The 14,750-nt window shown below is 50.3% G+C and overlaps 2 protein-coding genes across 2 annotated transcripts; one reads left to right on the forward strand and one right to left on the reverse strand.

Moving 5' to 3' along the window:
- The first annotated feature begins 1,257 nt into the window (after positions 1–1,257).
- On the forward strand, positions 1,258–4,686 carry LOC116516023 (cytochrome c oxidase subunit 7A1, mitochondrial). The gene is made up of 4 exons (XM_032228371.1): positions 1,258–1,389; positions 2,787–2,873; positions 3,565–3,649; positions 4,417–4,686. The coding sequence occupies exons 1-4, from the start codon at positions 1,375–1,377 to the stop codon at positions 4,470–4,472; spliced, it is 243 nt and encodes an 80-aa protein (XP_032084262.1). The 5' UTR covers positions 1,258–1,374; the 3' UTR covers positions 4,473–4,686.
- LOC116516022 (synaptosomal-associated protein 25-like) lies at positions 4,549–13,289 on the reverse strand. The gene is made up of 7 exons (XM_032228369.1): positions 13,168–13,289; positions 10,407–10,448; positions 10,211–10,259; positions 8,918–9,035; positions 8,064–8,192; positions 7,582–7,726; positions 4,549–5,771 (listed from the first exon to the last, which is right to left on the reverse strand). Exons 1-7 carry the CDS (start codon positions 13,237–13,239, stop codon positions 5,703–5,705), a joined length of 624 nt encoding a protein of 207 aa, XP_032084260.1. The 5' UTR covers positions 13,240–13,289; the 3' UTR covers positions 4,549–5,702.
- Positions 13,290–14,750: the final 1,461 nt, after the last annotated feature.

The raw sequence follows: 14,750 nt of genomic DNA on the forward strand, positions 1-14,750 counted from the left end.
GAAAGCATCCAGCTGCTTTCACTTCTGCACAGATGGGGAGGAAGCAGGGCTCAGCTGCGACCCACCACCCCCAACCCCCATGGGGCCTCACATCCTCCTGAAGCGGTGGGCTGGTGGGTAGAAGAGGTAGAGGGACAGCCTCATGGCTTCACAGAACAAAGCACAATTGCTCAACCACTTAAAGATGGGTGGACTTCAACTCCCAGAATCCCCCATCCGGCATGACACTATGATAGGGATGGTTCCCTTAATTCGGGATTCCTCAACCTTAAAAGCTTTTAAGACACGCCCGCTTTTACAGTCCTTTTGGCCGCGGTGGTTAAGAGAAGCTGGGAAGAACCTGGGAAGTCATCTAGACCAGTGTTTCTCAACCTTGGCCACTTGAAGATGTCCAGACTTCAACTCCCAGAATTCCCCAGCAGTGGTTAGGACAGTGTTTCTCAACCTTGGCAACTTGAAGATGTCCGGACTTCAACTCCCAGAATTCCCCAGCAGTGGTTAGGACAGTGTTTCTCAACCTTGGCAACTTGAAGATGTCTGGACTTCAACTCCCAGAATTCCCCAGCAGTGGTTAGGACAGTGTTTCTCAACCTTGGCAACTTGAAGATGTCCGGACTTCAACTCCCAGAATTCCCCAGCAGTGGTTAGGACAGTGTTTCTCAACCTTGGCCACTTGAAGATGTCCGGACTTCAACTCCCAGAATCCCCCAGCCAGCGAATGCTGGCTGGGGGATTCTGGGAGTTGAAGTCCGGACATCTTCAAGTGGCCAAGGTTGAGAAACACTGATCTAGATCAACCCCCCCTGCTCAAGCAGGAGACCCTACGACAGGTATGTCCAACCTTGGCCATTTTAAAGAGCTGTGAACTTCAACTCCCAGAATTCCCCAGCTGGCATATGCGGTGGCTGAGGAATTCTGGGAGTGGAAGTCCACAAGTCTTAAAAGTGGCCCCTTTTGGAGACCCCTTGCTTGCGTGGGGAATTCTGGGAGTTGAAATCCACAAATCTTACAGTTGGACTCTCCTGTTCCTATGCCGTTCCAGACAAATGGCTTTCCGTTTAGAAACAAGAGCTGATTAATTGGGGTGGGTGGGGGGTCTTTAAACCTGGTACCAAGGGGAGAAGACCCCCCCCCACCTGGCCATCCCGTACTCCTCCCCCTTCGGGTGGCAGGGAGGACGTTCAGTTGCAACTAGTATTTTGACCTTCCCAGCTTCCCTTACTCCTGGCGTTTGCTCAAGCCACTTCCAGCTGTCTCCACCCCCGTCAGCTGTTTTGGCCCTACTAGGAGTAGTATCCTTGGAGAGGCCCCCGCAGAGGACAAGGCCCACCTTAAGTGACAGAGCAAAGGAGTGAGGAGCAGAGCCGGGACACAATGAGATCCTTGCTGGTAAAAACAGAATTTGGGGTGGGGGGAGAGCAAAAAAAAACAACCCCTAAGCCAGCTAATTGCAGCCCCCTCCCCTGTAGGGCTACTTCTCAGCGGTTGAGCAAAAAAACAAAAACTGCCCTTTGGCCGTGCAATTTGCACAAGCAAAACTTTTGGAGGAGTGACAGTTCTCTGTTGTAGCTCTGACTCTGGGTTGGGGGGAGGCGAGGCAGCTGTGCACATCTGGCTGATCAAAAGAAAGACATTTCAATTCTGCTTTTCGGTGGGTGGGTGGGTGGGAAATCCCCGGGAAATGCAAGTGGCTGTGAGGGGGTGGGGGTGTTTTTTATTTTGCACCTATTGACCTGCAAAACGCAGAAGTTGGGGGGAAAAAATTATGCGGGACAAGCGGATCCTTTGAACAGCCAAGTCCCTTCTGACTTTTTTCCGGAGGGTTTGTGAGTTCCTTGCACACTTCGCTTCCTTCCCCACAACCTCCCCGAGGGGGGGAAAGTGCCCACTTTTCACACACCCCTCTGCCCACCACAGAAGAGAAATTGCACAGGAAGTTGCAATCAAGTCACCAATTGCTCCTCTGGCTGCATTTTTTTTTTAACCTGAGAAGGTACGGGGGGGAAAAAATGATTTATATATATTTTTTGCTCTGGCCCCTAACTCCCAAGTGGCTCCCCAGAGGGCTTTTTATGGTCTCAGATGATTTGGGGGGCAGGGGGAGGCATTGGGGTGGTGGGAAAGTAAATGAGGGGGGAGCAAACCCCCCCCCATAATAATAGCATGGGATAGATTGGGGGACTGCCCACAAATGATGTAAAGTTTCCTTATTATTTACTTATTTATTAGACTTATATACCGCTTCATAGGGCTTTCAGCCCTCTCTAAGCGGTTTACAAATTTTTTAGCAAATTGAGTCAGCAACTTGCCCCCAACAATCCGGGTCCTCATTTCACCCACCTCGGAAGGATGGAAGGCTGAGTCAACCTTGAGCCGGTGAGATTTGAACCGCTGAACTGCAGATCACAGTCAGCTAAAGTGGCCTGCAGTGCTGCACCCTAACCACTGCGCCACCTCGGCTCTGCACCCTAACCACTGCGCCACCTCGGCTTCCTGCCTGAGAAGGGGCTGGACTAGAAGACCTCCAAGGTCCCTTCCACATTCTATTCTATTCCTTATTCCCTATATTCCCCATTCTATTCTATTCTAGTCTTATTCCTATTCCATTCCATTCCCCATCCTGTCCTGTCCTATTCTATTCTCTATATTCTATATTCGATTTTATATATTCTATTCTATATATTATTCTATTCTTTCTCCTTGATGGATTTGTAAAAAAAAAAGAGAAAGAATTTTTTTTTGGGGGGGGGGGGCAAATCTTTATTAGAGCTTCTTTTGGTGAACAGGTGAGTCGCTTTCGGTCCCTTCGATGCTTCACCACCTCCAGCCGGCAAATGGAGAACAAAGTCCGTGAATCTCAGAAGCTTTTCCAGGTGAGACGTCGGGTGCCTCCCCCCCCCCCAACCCTTGCTAGTACCCCATTTGCGGCTGCCAGGCCCTCTTGCATCAGAATTTCTGTTGCTGAGCGAGGCAGTTGTTAAGCGAGTCGATTTGACACCCCTTTTCCCCCACAGTTGTTAAGTGGATCAGGCAGTCGTTAAGCAAACCTGGCTTCCCCCATTGAGTTTGCTTGGTGGAATCTGGTTGGCCAGGGATGATCACGTGATTCTAGGATGCCGCCCTATCCGGCTTCCGTGCCTAAGGCGGGACTAGAACTCCCCATCTCCTGGTGATTGGCCCAAAGTCACCAGCTGAATTTCATGCCTAAAGCGGGGCTAGAACTCTCCGTCTCCTGGTGATTGGCCCAAAGTCACCCAGCTGAATTTCATGACTAAGGCGGGACTAGAACTCCCCGTCTCCTGGTGATTGGCCCAAAGTCACCCAGCTGAATTTCATGCCTAAGGCGGGACTAGAACTCCCTGTCGCCTGGTTTCTGGTGTGGCGCTTTAACCAATAGATCAGACTGGTTCTAGGTCTACGTTGGGGGCTACTCAGCAACCCGGGGGGCAGTTGGGAGAGCCAAAACTCCCCACCTCAAAGTGGGGCTTCTCAACCTGAGCCCTTTTAAGAGGTGTGGACATCACCGAATTAAGTGGGGGGGGGTCTCTCGTGCTCCCACCCCAGGCGGACAACGATTTGCCGGTGCACCTGAAAGGAGGGATGTCCGATATGGTGATGTATCGTGTCACCATGGCCATCGGAAGCTTGGGTGAGTGAAGTCGACCCTTCGGGGGCTGAAAGACGGGGGGTGGGAGGGGCAAAGGGGGGGGCAAAGGGGGGGTGTCCGAAAATTCAAGATGTGAACCAAGGAAGGTTGGCACGAAAGCAAAAATGGCATCAACTGACAGCAGACTCTTACGGGTAACGTAGCTACACATGGAGCAGTGGTGAGTTGCTAACCAGTTTACTAAGGGTTCACTCGTGCTCGCCCGCAATGCTTCTGCGCATTCACAGAGGGTTCGGTGCATGTGCTGAAGTATCCGGGCGGGTGGGCGGAGCCTCCTCCCGCCACCGCCACTACCGCTTCGGCCTGATCTGGACCGAACCGGGAGAAACCCACCTCTGACACGGACCCACAAACACATATAGAAACCCAGTTGCTCCCCCCACCCCCCGCAATTCAAGGGTGGGGATAAAAAGGCCCCGTGGAAATTGTTGTTAAGTGAATCACTTTAGTCGTTAAGCCAGTCACACGGTCCTTAAGTGAATCTGGTTCCCCCATTGACTTGTTAGTAGCCGGCTGGGAAGGTTACAAGTGGTGATCGCACAACCCCAGGGCCGTCATAAATATGAGTCGGTTGTGCCCCAGAGCCCAAATTTTGATCACGGGAGCGTGCGAACGCTGCAACGGACGTAAGCGTGAAAACAGGCCATTGGTCGTCTGTTCCACTGCCGCGGCAGCTCACAGAACAAACGGTTGTAAGTCGGGAACCAGCTGGGGTTTAACCCCGCCTGTTCTTGAACATTTCTCTCCAGGTGTGAGCTATGCGGTCTACTGCATCTATGAGCTTGGAAGAATCAAGAAGCCTTGAGGAGGGAGCCGGGGATGCGAGGCCAGACCCTCCTGGGACCCCTCACCCCACCCCACCCCTGCTCCTGGTTAACAAACTCCGGAAGCGGAGAAGAGCTGTTTTTGGGGGGTGCTTGCAAGATCGAAGGAGCAAGGAAAGATGTGGGGGGTTTTTTCCCCCCAAAGTGTATGCGATGCCCCGGGGTACATGAATAAACAGACGCCACAAAGACCAATGATTTGCCTGGACTTTAAAATCCATCACACACGCCGTAAGTCAGAAACAAGGTTTTAAAAAAATACGGAAAACAGGCACAGTGTTGAATTCCACAGTGACATATGTAAGCCAAGCCACATTTCCAGGGGTGGTGCACAGGGCTGGGCACGGGGAGGGGGGCTGCCTTCTTGCACTTGCTGGCCGGGGTCCTTCTCGGTGTCCGGCCAACGTCCCCATGGGGCCGTGCCAGCCTTGCCCGGTCTGGTGCCTGGCCATGCGGGCAACGTGGTTCTCTCCTCCTTTGCCCTCGGACAGAGCCCGGAGGAAAGTTGGGTGGAGGCTAAATATACATTAAAACGCTGGACTGTTGGGTTATTTTTAATGGACCCGGTTCCAGCAACATCATTGGGTTGATAGTGCAGAGGAGGTCACCCCTCTCTCTTTCGGCATTCACCCCCATCTCTGTTTCGATGACCTCAAGTGTCTGACCCAAACTTGGCTTCCCCAAGCTCCGTAGCCTTCAGCTACAGAAACATTCCTGGCCCCACTAAGTCAAATTGGGGGTGGTGGTGGTGGTGTTTAATTTTGCCATTGGGCTGAAAAATAGCCGTCCCTAGCTTTTTCCCCTGTGGGGAATCTGGAAAGTGGCCTAGTCAGTTTCTCAGAGAAGTTCCTTCCCTCTTCAACAGAGCGGTTCTTCCAGCTGCTCATCGGCCACCTGAGCCATTAAAGAGGAAGTGGGCTGGGTGGCAGCGAGACAGCCCGGTGGGTTCTTGTGCCAAGGGAAAAACACACACACCCGTGGTTAGGGGGCCCCCTTCCCTTGCCATTCGCATGGGTATCACTTTAGCAACCGGGAAGCATGCACGTTGGTTCAGAAAACGGATGAGATTCACGCAGGAAACGTGGTTTTAAATCGCTTGGATTGGAAGGCATCCACTCCGCAGCTGAGGATGGAAGTTGGTAACTGGTTGCATTTGGTGAAGGAAGGAGGGGGCTGCGGGGGGTGGGTGGGAGCGAGGGGCTGAAGTGGCCTCAGGCTTTCTTCAGCATCTTGGTGGTCTGGTTGTTGGCTTCGTTGATGCTGATCACATTGGCAATGGCCTATAGAGGAAGAAGAAGAAGAAGAAAATGGGGAAACACTGCACAAGGGGGTTGGACTAGAAGACCTTAAGGAGCCCTTCCATCTCTGCTATTCTGTATTCTGTCTAAATGGCGGCCAACTTAAACCATTTTAAATAATAAAGCAACGTCGCCCTCTGCTGTTGAAGCAAGAAATAGCCGCAGCAGGTAAGTCCTCCACTTAACGATCGAAATTTGGGACCAAAACTTCTGCTGCTCAGCGAGGCAGTTGCTAAGTGAGTTGTGCTCCACTCTACGACATTCCTTGTCACCGCTGTTAAAGTGAAACGCTGCCATTGTTTAAGTGAATCTGCCTCTCCCATTGGCTCTTCTTCTCAGAAGGTCGCAAAAGAGGATCGCATGACCCTGGGATACGGCGACCGCCATAAACGTCATGAGTCAGCTGACCAAGGTTCTGAATTCGGATCACGTGACCACAGGGATGGGGCAAAGGTGTAAAAAGTTGCTCATCAATCACTTTTTGCAGTGAGGTTGCAACTTCCAATGATCACTAATGGGATGTTTTTAAGCACACCAATCAAATCAAATGCAACCAATGAATGAATAAATCTTATCGTCTTTGTTCCAGAATGTTGAGCAAAGGAAGAATACCAGTGGGAGGCCCCCCTCCTCGAATAAATTAACAGGACAGAGCAAAACAGCTCATCCCAATCAGAGCCTATACCTCCATACCGCAACCCCCCCGTTACACCAAGACAAAATCTTAAAAGAATCACGATTGATTCTCACTCGCCCCCATTCCTGTCTCCAATACATGCCTGTGTTTTTCCTCCCCCCCCCCAAAAAAAATCTGAGCAGTTGCCATGAGTTAAAAAATAAATAAATCCTGGCTGCAAAGACGCCATTCCTGTGTGGCTCTGAAAAGCCCCTTTCGAATAGTATTGGTGGAGGGATAGCTTGCAATTAAATATTAAATACTTAAATTAAAAACTTAAATACTAATACTTAATTAGGTGCAACAAACTTGGCTTGCAGTTGGAATGAGGTTTTCCAACCAACTTTAAGACGCTTGGACTTCAACTCCCAGAATTCCCCAGCCAGCTTTGCTGGCTGGGGAATTCTGGGAGTTTGAAGTCCAGGCGTCTTAAAGTTGCCAAGGTTAGAAACCCCCTCGATTTAGACTGTGTCTTTTCTTTTCATTCCCTTTTTAAAAGTTGCCGGGTTAAAGCAGCCGTAAAGTGAGATTTGGACATTAAGTGTGAAACCTACTGGGTCAGGCTGGACAGCCTCTTAGAACCCCTTTACTTCTATATTAAAAGCCACATAGACAAGAGTTGGAACTTGCAATAGAATAACAGGGACAGTTAGAAGTTACTTAAAGGAAGTGTCCCCAATTCACTAACCACAGGATGTTCTCGCCAACGTCCCTATGTCACAACTTGTGTTAAAAGTCCAAACCACTAAGTTCAATTAAAGTTCGTTAATAACACGTAAGCCTTACCTGAAACAAAAGGAGAAGTAAGACCCCCATCTCCTTATAAGGCTTTCTCTCCTCAACGTAACCACTAAGAAATGGGTTAAGTATTTCCGTGTTGCAATGCTTTTGGGAATGTATAAGAACGCGTGCTTCGATAATTAAGGTTGTTCAGAACTTGCAATGCTAGCCATGGGTAGCTTTCTGAACCTGGCTGCCAAATAAACTTTTCCTGTATCCTGAGAAGTCTAACGCCTGTCATTTTCTGCAACAGGGTGACCACTAACCTGTGGCGTTTATTCCAGGTATGAATTTGGATGTGACATTTATGATCCTAATCAATTGCGCCTCACTCACCTTTTCTTTGATGTTCTCCACCTGCTTGCTCTGGACGTCAATTTCGTTGCTCATGTCCACCGCCATGCTGCGCAGGTTACTCAACATGCTGTCCACCTGGGTGAGATTCTGCTCCAGCTCTTCCTCCACGTCGTCCTTCATTATCCTGGCCAAGAAGAGACGGGCAGGGAGCCATTATTGGGAGCACATTCCTGGCACAAGGACGGATTCTGGGACGCTCGGCGTTAGGGTTCGCAGGGGATAAGCTTGCTCGTGTTAGCAAGGAGCGACCATGGGATTCAAGAGTCCCCCACCCTCCTCCTCCTCCTCCACTTTCTCATTCCCCCTCTTCCTCTCCACAAACCCCACTCCCTTCTAGCACTGATGATGTTACTGAGTTGGGTCATGAAACGTCTGCAAGAAAACCACCCCACAGCCTTCCTCCTCCTCCTCCCCTTCCCTCTTCTTCCTCCTCCTCCTCCTCCTGCTGCCTTTTGCCCCACCTCTGGATGAAGGGCCCGCTCATCATCATCTGCGTCCCTGCAGTCATCATCATGGGCTGTTGCGACACCACGTTCTGGGAGTTGCCAGAGGCCGCCTTCGTAGCCTCCATGGCTTTCATGTTCTTTAACCTGGAGTGGGAAGAGAGAGCAGGCACTTTGGCTGTCATCCTCGCCTGCACCCTCACGGAGTCTCCCAGGAGGGTCAAAGAAGTCAAGATGGCAGCCACCACCAAGGACTCCAAGGCTGCTCCCCTTTTTTTTAGGCTGCCATCTTGACTTTTTTGACTTTCCTTCCCCGCCCTGTAGACCAGTTTTCTCAACCTTGGCAACTTGAAGATGTCTGGACTTCAACTCCCAGAATTGAGAAACACTGTCCTAACCACTGCTGGGGAATTCTGGGAGTTGAAGTCCAGACATCTTCAAGTTGCCAAGGTTGAGAAACACTGTCCTAACCACTGCTGGGGAATTCTGGGAGTTGAAGTCCAGACATCTTCAAGTTGCCAAGGTTGAGAAACACTGCTGTAGAAGCTTCTCTAGAATAACCCCCCCCCCCCGCCCAAGGACCCTTGTTTGGAGGACGTGAGAGCAGAACAAATCCACGAAGGCAAGGGAACCACAAGCAGGGAGCCTCAAGGAAGAGGAGGAAAGCCTCCTTATGCAGGAGCAGTCTATCTGCAAAACACACGCTTTTGAGAAACCCCGGATTGAAGCAGCCCCCGGCTCCAATCCAGAACTGTCTTACTTAGCTGATGCGTTGCGTGCACACGCAGCCAAGATGCCACCATGGCTCGCGTCGTGCTTAAACCACCAATCCTGGCTTTAACTGCTTCCCACGAACCACCGGAATGACTCACTTGGCGCAGGGGCAGACGAAAAGGCCGCAACACTTGGCCATGTCGCTGAGGTTCTTCTCGGCTTCCTTCATGTCTTGGATAATCTGCTCTAAGCCGTCCTCGATGCGGTCCAGCTGCTCTGAGGGGGAGAGGGAGGACCGTGAACATGGGGCTCGGGAAGGGCCCTCCTGAGGGCATCTATACAGGAGAGGGGGGTTGCGTCCAAAAGAATCAGGATGGGGACGATCATGGCGCAAATTTTAGGACTGTTTTTTTTTCCTGTGGTCATTAAGTGAACCTCCCCAGCTGTTAAGTGAGTCATGCTCAACCTGACAGCTAGAATTAATTTAATTTTTTAAAGCTCTACCCCTTTTTTTACTTGCATGGCACCTGTCACCCCAGAATTTCCATCGCTAAGCAAGGCAGTTGTTCTGTTAAGTGAATCGTGCAGTCATTAAGTGAATCCAGCTTTCCTCCATTGACTGTGCTTGTAGGAAACTGGCCAGGAACATCGCCAATGTCCTTGTCACAATCCCAAGACACTGCAACCATCCTCAGTACATGCCAGTTGCCAACGTCCAAATTTTGATCGTGTAACCGTGGGAAATTGTGATGGTCATAAGGGCGAGGACCACCTCATTAACTGATTGTGATGGGCCTGCATTTATTTTAGAGCCGAGGTGGCGCAGTGGTTAGGGTGCAGTACTGCAGGCCACTTCAGCTGACTGTTATCTGCAGTTCAGCGGTTCAAATCTCACCGGCTCAAGGTCTGACTCAGCCTTCCATCCTTCCGAGGTGGGTGAAATGAGGACCCGGATTGTTGTTGGGGGCAAATATGCTGACTCTGTAAACCGCTTAGAGAGGGCTGAAAGCCCTATGAAGCGGTATATAAGTCGAACTGCTATTGCTATTGCTATTTTTCTTTCTTTTCTGATATCTTTGAATCAGCCAGAATTGTACAATGGCAGTGGTGTATAAAAATTATGGAGAGAAACCCAGATTAACAATGAGGCAGCTCAAATTTTACGCTGTCGTAAGGTGGTTTGATTTAATGTGTGGGTATAATTGTGGTTTATAAGGGGTCTCCAACTATGGTGACTTTAAGACTGGTGGATTTCAACTCCCAGAATTCTTCAGCTGGCCGAGGCATTCTGGGAGTTGAAGTCCACCAGCCTTAAAGTTGCTACGGTTGGAGATCCCTGGTTTATAAGACTTGAGTGCATCACATAAACCATGATTAAAGAAGCTGCAATTGCTGGATGATGCGGGGGTCATCCAGCAATCTGCACTCTGCGATAAATCCTCAGAATTTACCCCCTTGGTCGTCCAGCATAACCAGAGTTCGAATCCCGGCATCTTTGCTCTGTTGGAAAATCAGAAATAAACAAGAATGAACAATGGCTTGGCTCAAATTCCAAGAAACGGGCGTCTCATTTCTCCCCCCCACTCCCCGCAATGATCTAGTCATAAACAAGCCATTCATTTCTTCCTCCCTCGCTTCGTCTCTTACCTCATCCACCAGCTGCAACATTCGCCTGGTACTTTCCAAAGACTGCAAAAAAAAAAAAAGAAAGAAAGAAAGAAAGAAAGAAAGAAAGAAAGAAAGAAAGAAAGAAATATTAGGAAAGAAAAACAGTTGTTATCCTTCTGTATTGTCCGTTTCAGAAGAGTGGACTAAAAATAATAATAATAATAATAATCTGTTTTTTAAACTAAGAATCCTGGAAACTCTATTTGCAGACATCCCAAAAATTTCAGATTTAAAAAAATAGAGTTATTTTTTCTTAAAAAAAGAGTCAGTTTTTGCAGCCTCCTCTACATATTTTTCTCATTAATTGGAAGTGAAAAATATTATGCATAATCAGCCCTAAAGCTCTCCAGGGTCTGTCAGGACCTATCAATTGATTTCAAAAAGCAAAAATCCAGCCGATATTCCAGTTCAATATAGATAGGTAGTCCTCAACTTACAACGACAATCGAGCCTGATATTTCTGTTGCTAAGCGAGACATTTTTTCCAGTGAATTTTGCCCCATTTGTGCAACCTTTCTTGCCACCGTTGTTAAGTGAATCACTGCAGTTGTTAAATGAATCACTGCAGTTATTAAGTTAGTCACACCAGTTGTTAAGTGAATCTAGCTTCCTCGACTTTGCTGGCCAGAAGGTCACGAAAGGAGACCAGGTGATTTGGCACACAGCAACGGTCATAACTATGAAGCCTCTGAATGTTGATCACGTGACTACAGGGGCACTACGATGGTCGTAGGTGTGAAAAACGGCCACAAGTCACTTTTTTTCAATTCTGTTGTTACTTTAAACCATCATTAAATTTTCCGTCGTATGTTGAGTACTCGCTAGGAGTGGCATGATGGCCTAGAGATGGAGCTCTCGCCTCACACTCGGGAGGCTGTGAGTTTGATCCTAGGTAGAGGCAGATATTTCTCTCTCTGGGTTCTCACAATGAGAATAGATCTGCTGAATAGAACTCAGCACTGGCGACAGGGAAGGGCAGCCAGCCAGTAAAATATTCTGCTAGCTGCATTCAATTGCTCAGACTCCACCCCGCAAGGGATTACGGGGGTCGTTAAATGTAGATGATGTTGAGAATTATCTGTATACTGTTCAGGTTCCAGATCTCATTCAATCGTCATTCATTTAAATTTCTGTCCAGCCCTTCATAAAATAAGCCTGGAATTCAGTCCTTCCTTGTGGTTTTTCCCTCTCTGAGGTTAAGAGAAGATTCCGCTGAAGCTTTAATGAGAAGCTTTTTGCTGGAGACCTCTGCCATTAATTGGTATTTGTTCCAGCCGGCAGCGACTGGTAAACTGTTGATTAAACTGCTGTTTAATTGCCCTGCAACTGGATGGCTTTAATTACGATCTTCTTTATTTTTCTTTCCTTGTATTTAAAAAAAAACCCAGCACGCTTCTGCTAATCGAAAAATCAGAACATGCATCTCACAGGACAGCTAAGGAGCCATTAACCAGTTATTTGACAATCAAGCTCCAACGTTGGGAAATACGAATTATTTCCCGGCTGAGGAAGCTGCTGATTTCAAAGGAGCAAAATATTAATTAAACCTGCAGGAGTCCTGACGAACCGCACAGCGTTGAATAATTCGATCCTGCAATTTTATTTAATTTGAGGGTGGTGGGAGGAACCAGAACCCCGGATGGGGGTCAGGGGACGGAGATCCAGGCAGTCTCCAACTTACAACCACGATTCAGCCTTCAATTTCCGTTGCTAAACGAAAGTTGTTAAGTGAGTTTTGTCCCATTATACGACCTTTTCTTGCCCCAGCTGCTAAGTGATTCACTGCATTTGTTAGATTAGCCACACGGTTGTTAAGTGAACTTGGCTTGTCGGAAGGTCGCAAAGAGGGAACAGGTGACCCCCCCCCCAGGGTCGAACAATCATAAGTGTGAAAAATGGGACATTTTCCAGTTGTAACTATGAATGGTCACTAAAGGAATGGTTGTAAGTCAAGGACTTCCTGGAACAATTTGGAAGTTTTGTTCCCTGGGTTTTGTTTGCGAAAAGCAAATAAATTCAGGAAGGAAGGAAGGGGAGGAGGAAGGGAAGGAGGGAAAAAGGAAGGAAGGAAGGAAGGAGGAAGGAGGGGGGAGGAAAGGGGAGAGGAGGGAGGGAGGGAGGGGGAGAGGAGGAGGGGAAGGAGGGAAGAAGGAAGGAGGAAAGAGGAGAGAAGGGAGAGGAGGAAGGGAAAAAGGAAGGAAGGCAGGCAGGAGGAAGGAAAGGGGAGAGAAGGAAGGGAGGAAGGAGGAAGGAAGGAAGGGGAGAGGGAGGGAGGGAGGGAGGAAGGAAGGAAGGAAGGAAGGAGAGAGGAGGAAGGAGGGAAAAAGGAAGGAAGGAGGAAGGAAGGAGGGATGGAGGAAAGGGGAGAGAAGGGGGGACAGGAGGAGGGGAAGGAGGGAAGAAGGAAGGAGGAAAGAGGAGAGAAGGAGGGGAGAGAAGGAAGGGAGAGAAGGAAGGGAAAAAGGAAGGAAGGCAGGCAGGCAGGAGGAAGGAAAGGAGAGAGAAGGGAGGGAGGGAGGAAGGGGGAGGGATGGAGGAGGGAGGGTGGGGGGGGAGGGAGGAAGGAAGGGGGAGGGAGGGTGGGGGGGAGGGAGGAGTGCCCAGAACAAATATGGGGGTTGAACCAAGGGAGACGCTTCCCGCCCTGCCAGGTGCCCTGTTGGTCCTCTGCCCCATTTCTGCCAAGGGCCATCCTGTTAAGGGGAAGGGGCTCGGAGGTTCTTGCCCAAAAGCCCCAGACCTCATTGTTGATGTGATGGATCCGTTGCTCCAGCTCTTCCGACTCGGATCCTGCCACCCTGTGGGCTGCCATGCTGGGGTCCCCCTGGACAGCGCAGAGGGAGAGGGTGCCCTCGGACGGGAAGGCCCAGCGTCTCCTGCAAAAGAAAGAAAAGGAGAAATATCTTTTGGGCAGGTGGGCAGCCATTATACCTGTGTTTATGCCTGCACCCACCCACCCATCCTCTGCCTGCAAAACCCACCGAGGGGCACAACTTTTCAGCCGCCACGCGGCTCTCGCTCCACGTCGCAGTCCAGAACTTTGCGCTTGCTCTCTCTACATATTGTCGCTGTTCCCCACCCCGAGAAGAGGCACCCAAGCAGGGGGGGGAGCTCAGCCCCCCACCCACCACCGCAGGCAGCCCCTTCCTCCCCGCCCGCCCTCGCCCCCCTGAATCTCCCAAGCGCGTAATAATTGCCGCGTGGGGGAAAAAGCGCAGCTGTCGCGGGTCGAGATCCAGGAACAGCCGCGCTCCCCCCATCCCGCCCCCAGGTTTCCCCCCCCATACAAGCCCAGGTCTTCCCCACCTTCTGCTGCCTCCCTCCCCTCTCCTCCCCCCAGAGCATCCCCGGCCCCGCTTTGCAAAGCAGGTGGTGCCTTTGTGCGCGCCTCTTGCGCCAAGAGGCGGAGGAGGAGGGGGAAGAGGCACAGAGCCGACCCCCCCCCCCTTCCCTGCAGCCAAAGATAGCACTGGGGGTGGGGAGGAAAGGAGGGGATGCCTCCGGGGTCTCTGTCACCTGCCACGAACCAAAAAAACGCCCGTTTCAAAACTTTGCGTATTTATAGCTGCGAACTTGGGAATCTGCCTGTACCAAGACAATGCTTTGCTCCGGGGTGTGGGAAGAGAGTGAAGGGGGTAGGAGGGGAGTGGGGGGTCTCTCTCTCTCTCTCCCATCTGCTACCTTCCCCAAGCAACTTTGTGCCAAAACAGCCCCTCCTCTTTTTGACAGTTCTTCCACCTCTTGGCTCAGATGAGTTCCCCAAGGAAAGTCATTGCAAGGTGGGGGGACAGCAAAGGGGCCCACTCAGGAGAGGCATCCCCTTCATGGGGTGGGTGGGGGGGATGCCCCACAGTTGTTTAGGTGGCTTTTGCCCCCGTTTCAGGGCCTTTCCCGCCACCGTTGTTAAGCAAATCCCTGCTGGAGAAGAGGCCTTCAAACCGAGCGTCCGAATTTTGATCCAATGACCATGGGGATGCTGCAACGGGTGTCAGTGCGGGAAATGATGGTGTCACCTTTTTCAGTGCCGTCGTAACTTTGAACGGTCACTAAATGGACGGTCGTAAGCTGAGAACCGCCTGCAGAGAAACGGTGACCATCTCCAAGAGCCAAGGTGGCGCAGTGGTTAAATGCAGCACTGCAGGCTACTGCTAGATCAGCAGTTCAGCGGTTCAAATCTCACCAGCTCAGGGTTGACTCAGCCTTCCATCCTTCCGAGGTGGGTAAAATGAGGACCCAGATTGTTGTTGGGGGGCGATATGCTGACTCTCTGTAAACCGCTTAGAGAGGCCTGAAAGCCCTATGAAGCGGTATATAAGTCTACTG

Source organism: Thamnophis elegans, chromosome 12, assembly GCF_009769535.1.
Source record: "Thamnophis elegans isolate rThaEle1 chromosome 12, rThaEle1.pri, whole genome shotgun sequence".
Classification (NCBI taxonomy): Eukaryota; Metazoa; Chordata; class Lepidosauria; order Squamata; family Colubridae; genus Thamnophis; species Thamnophis elegans.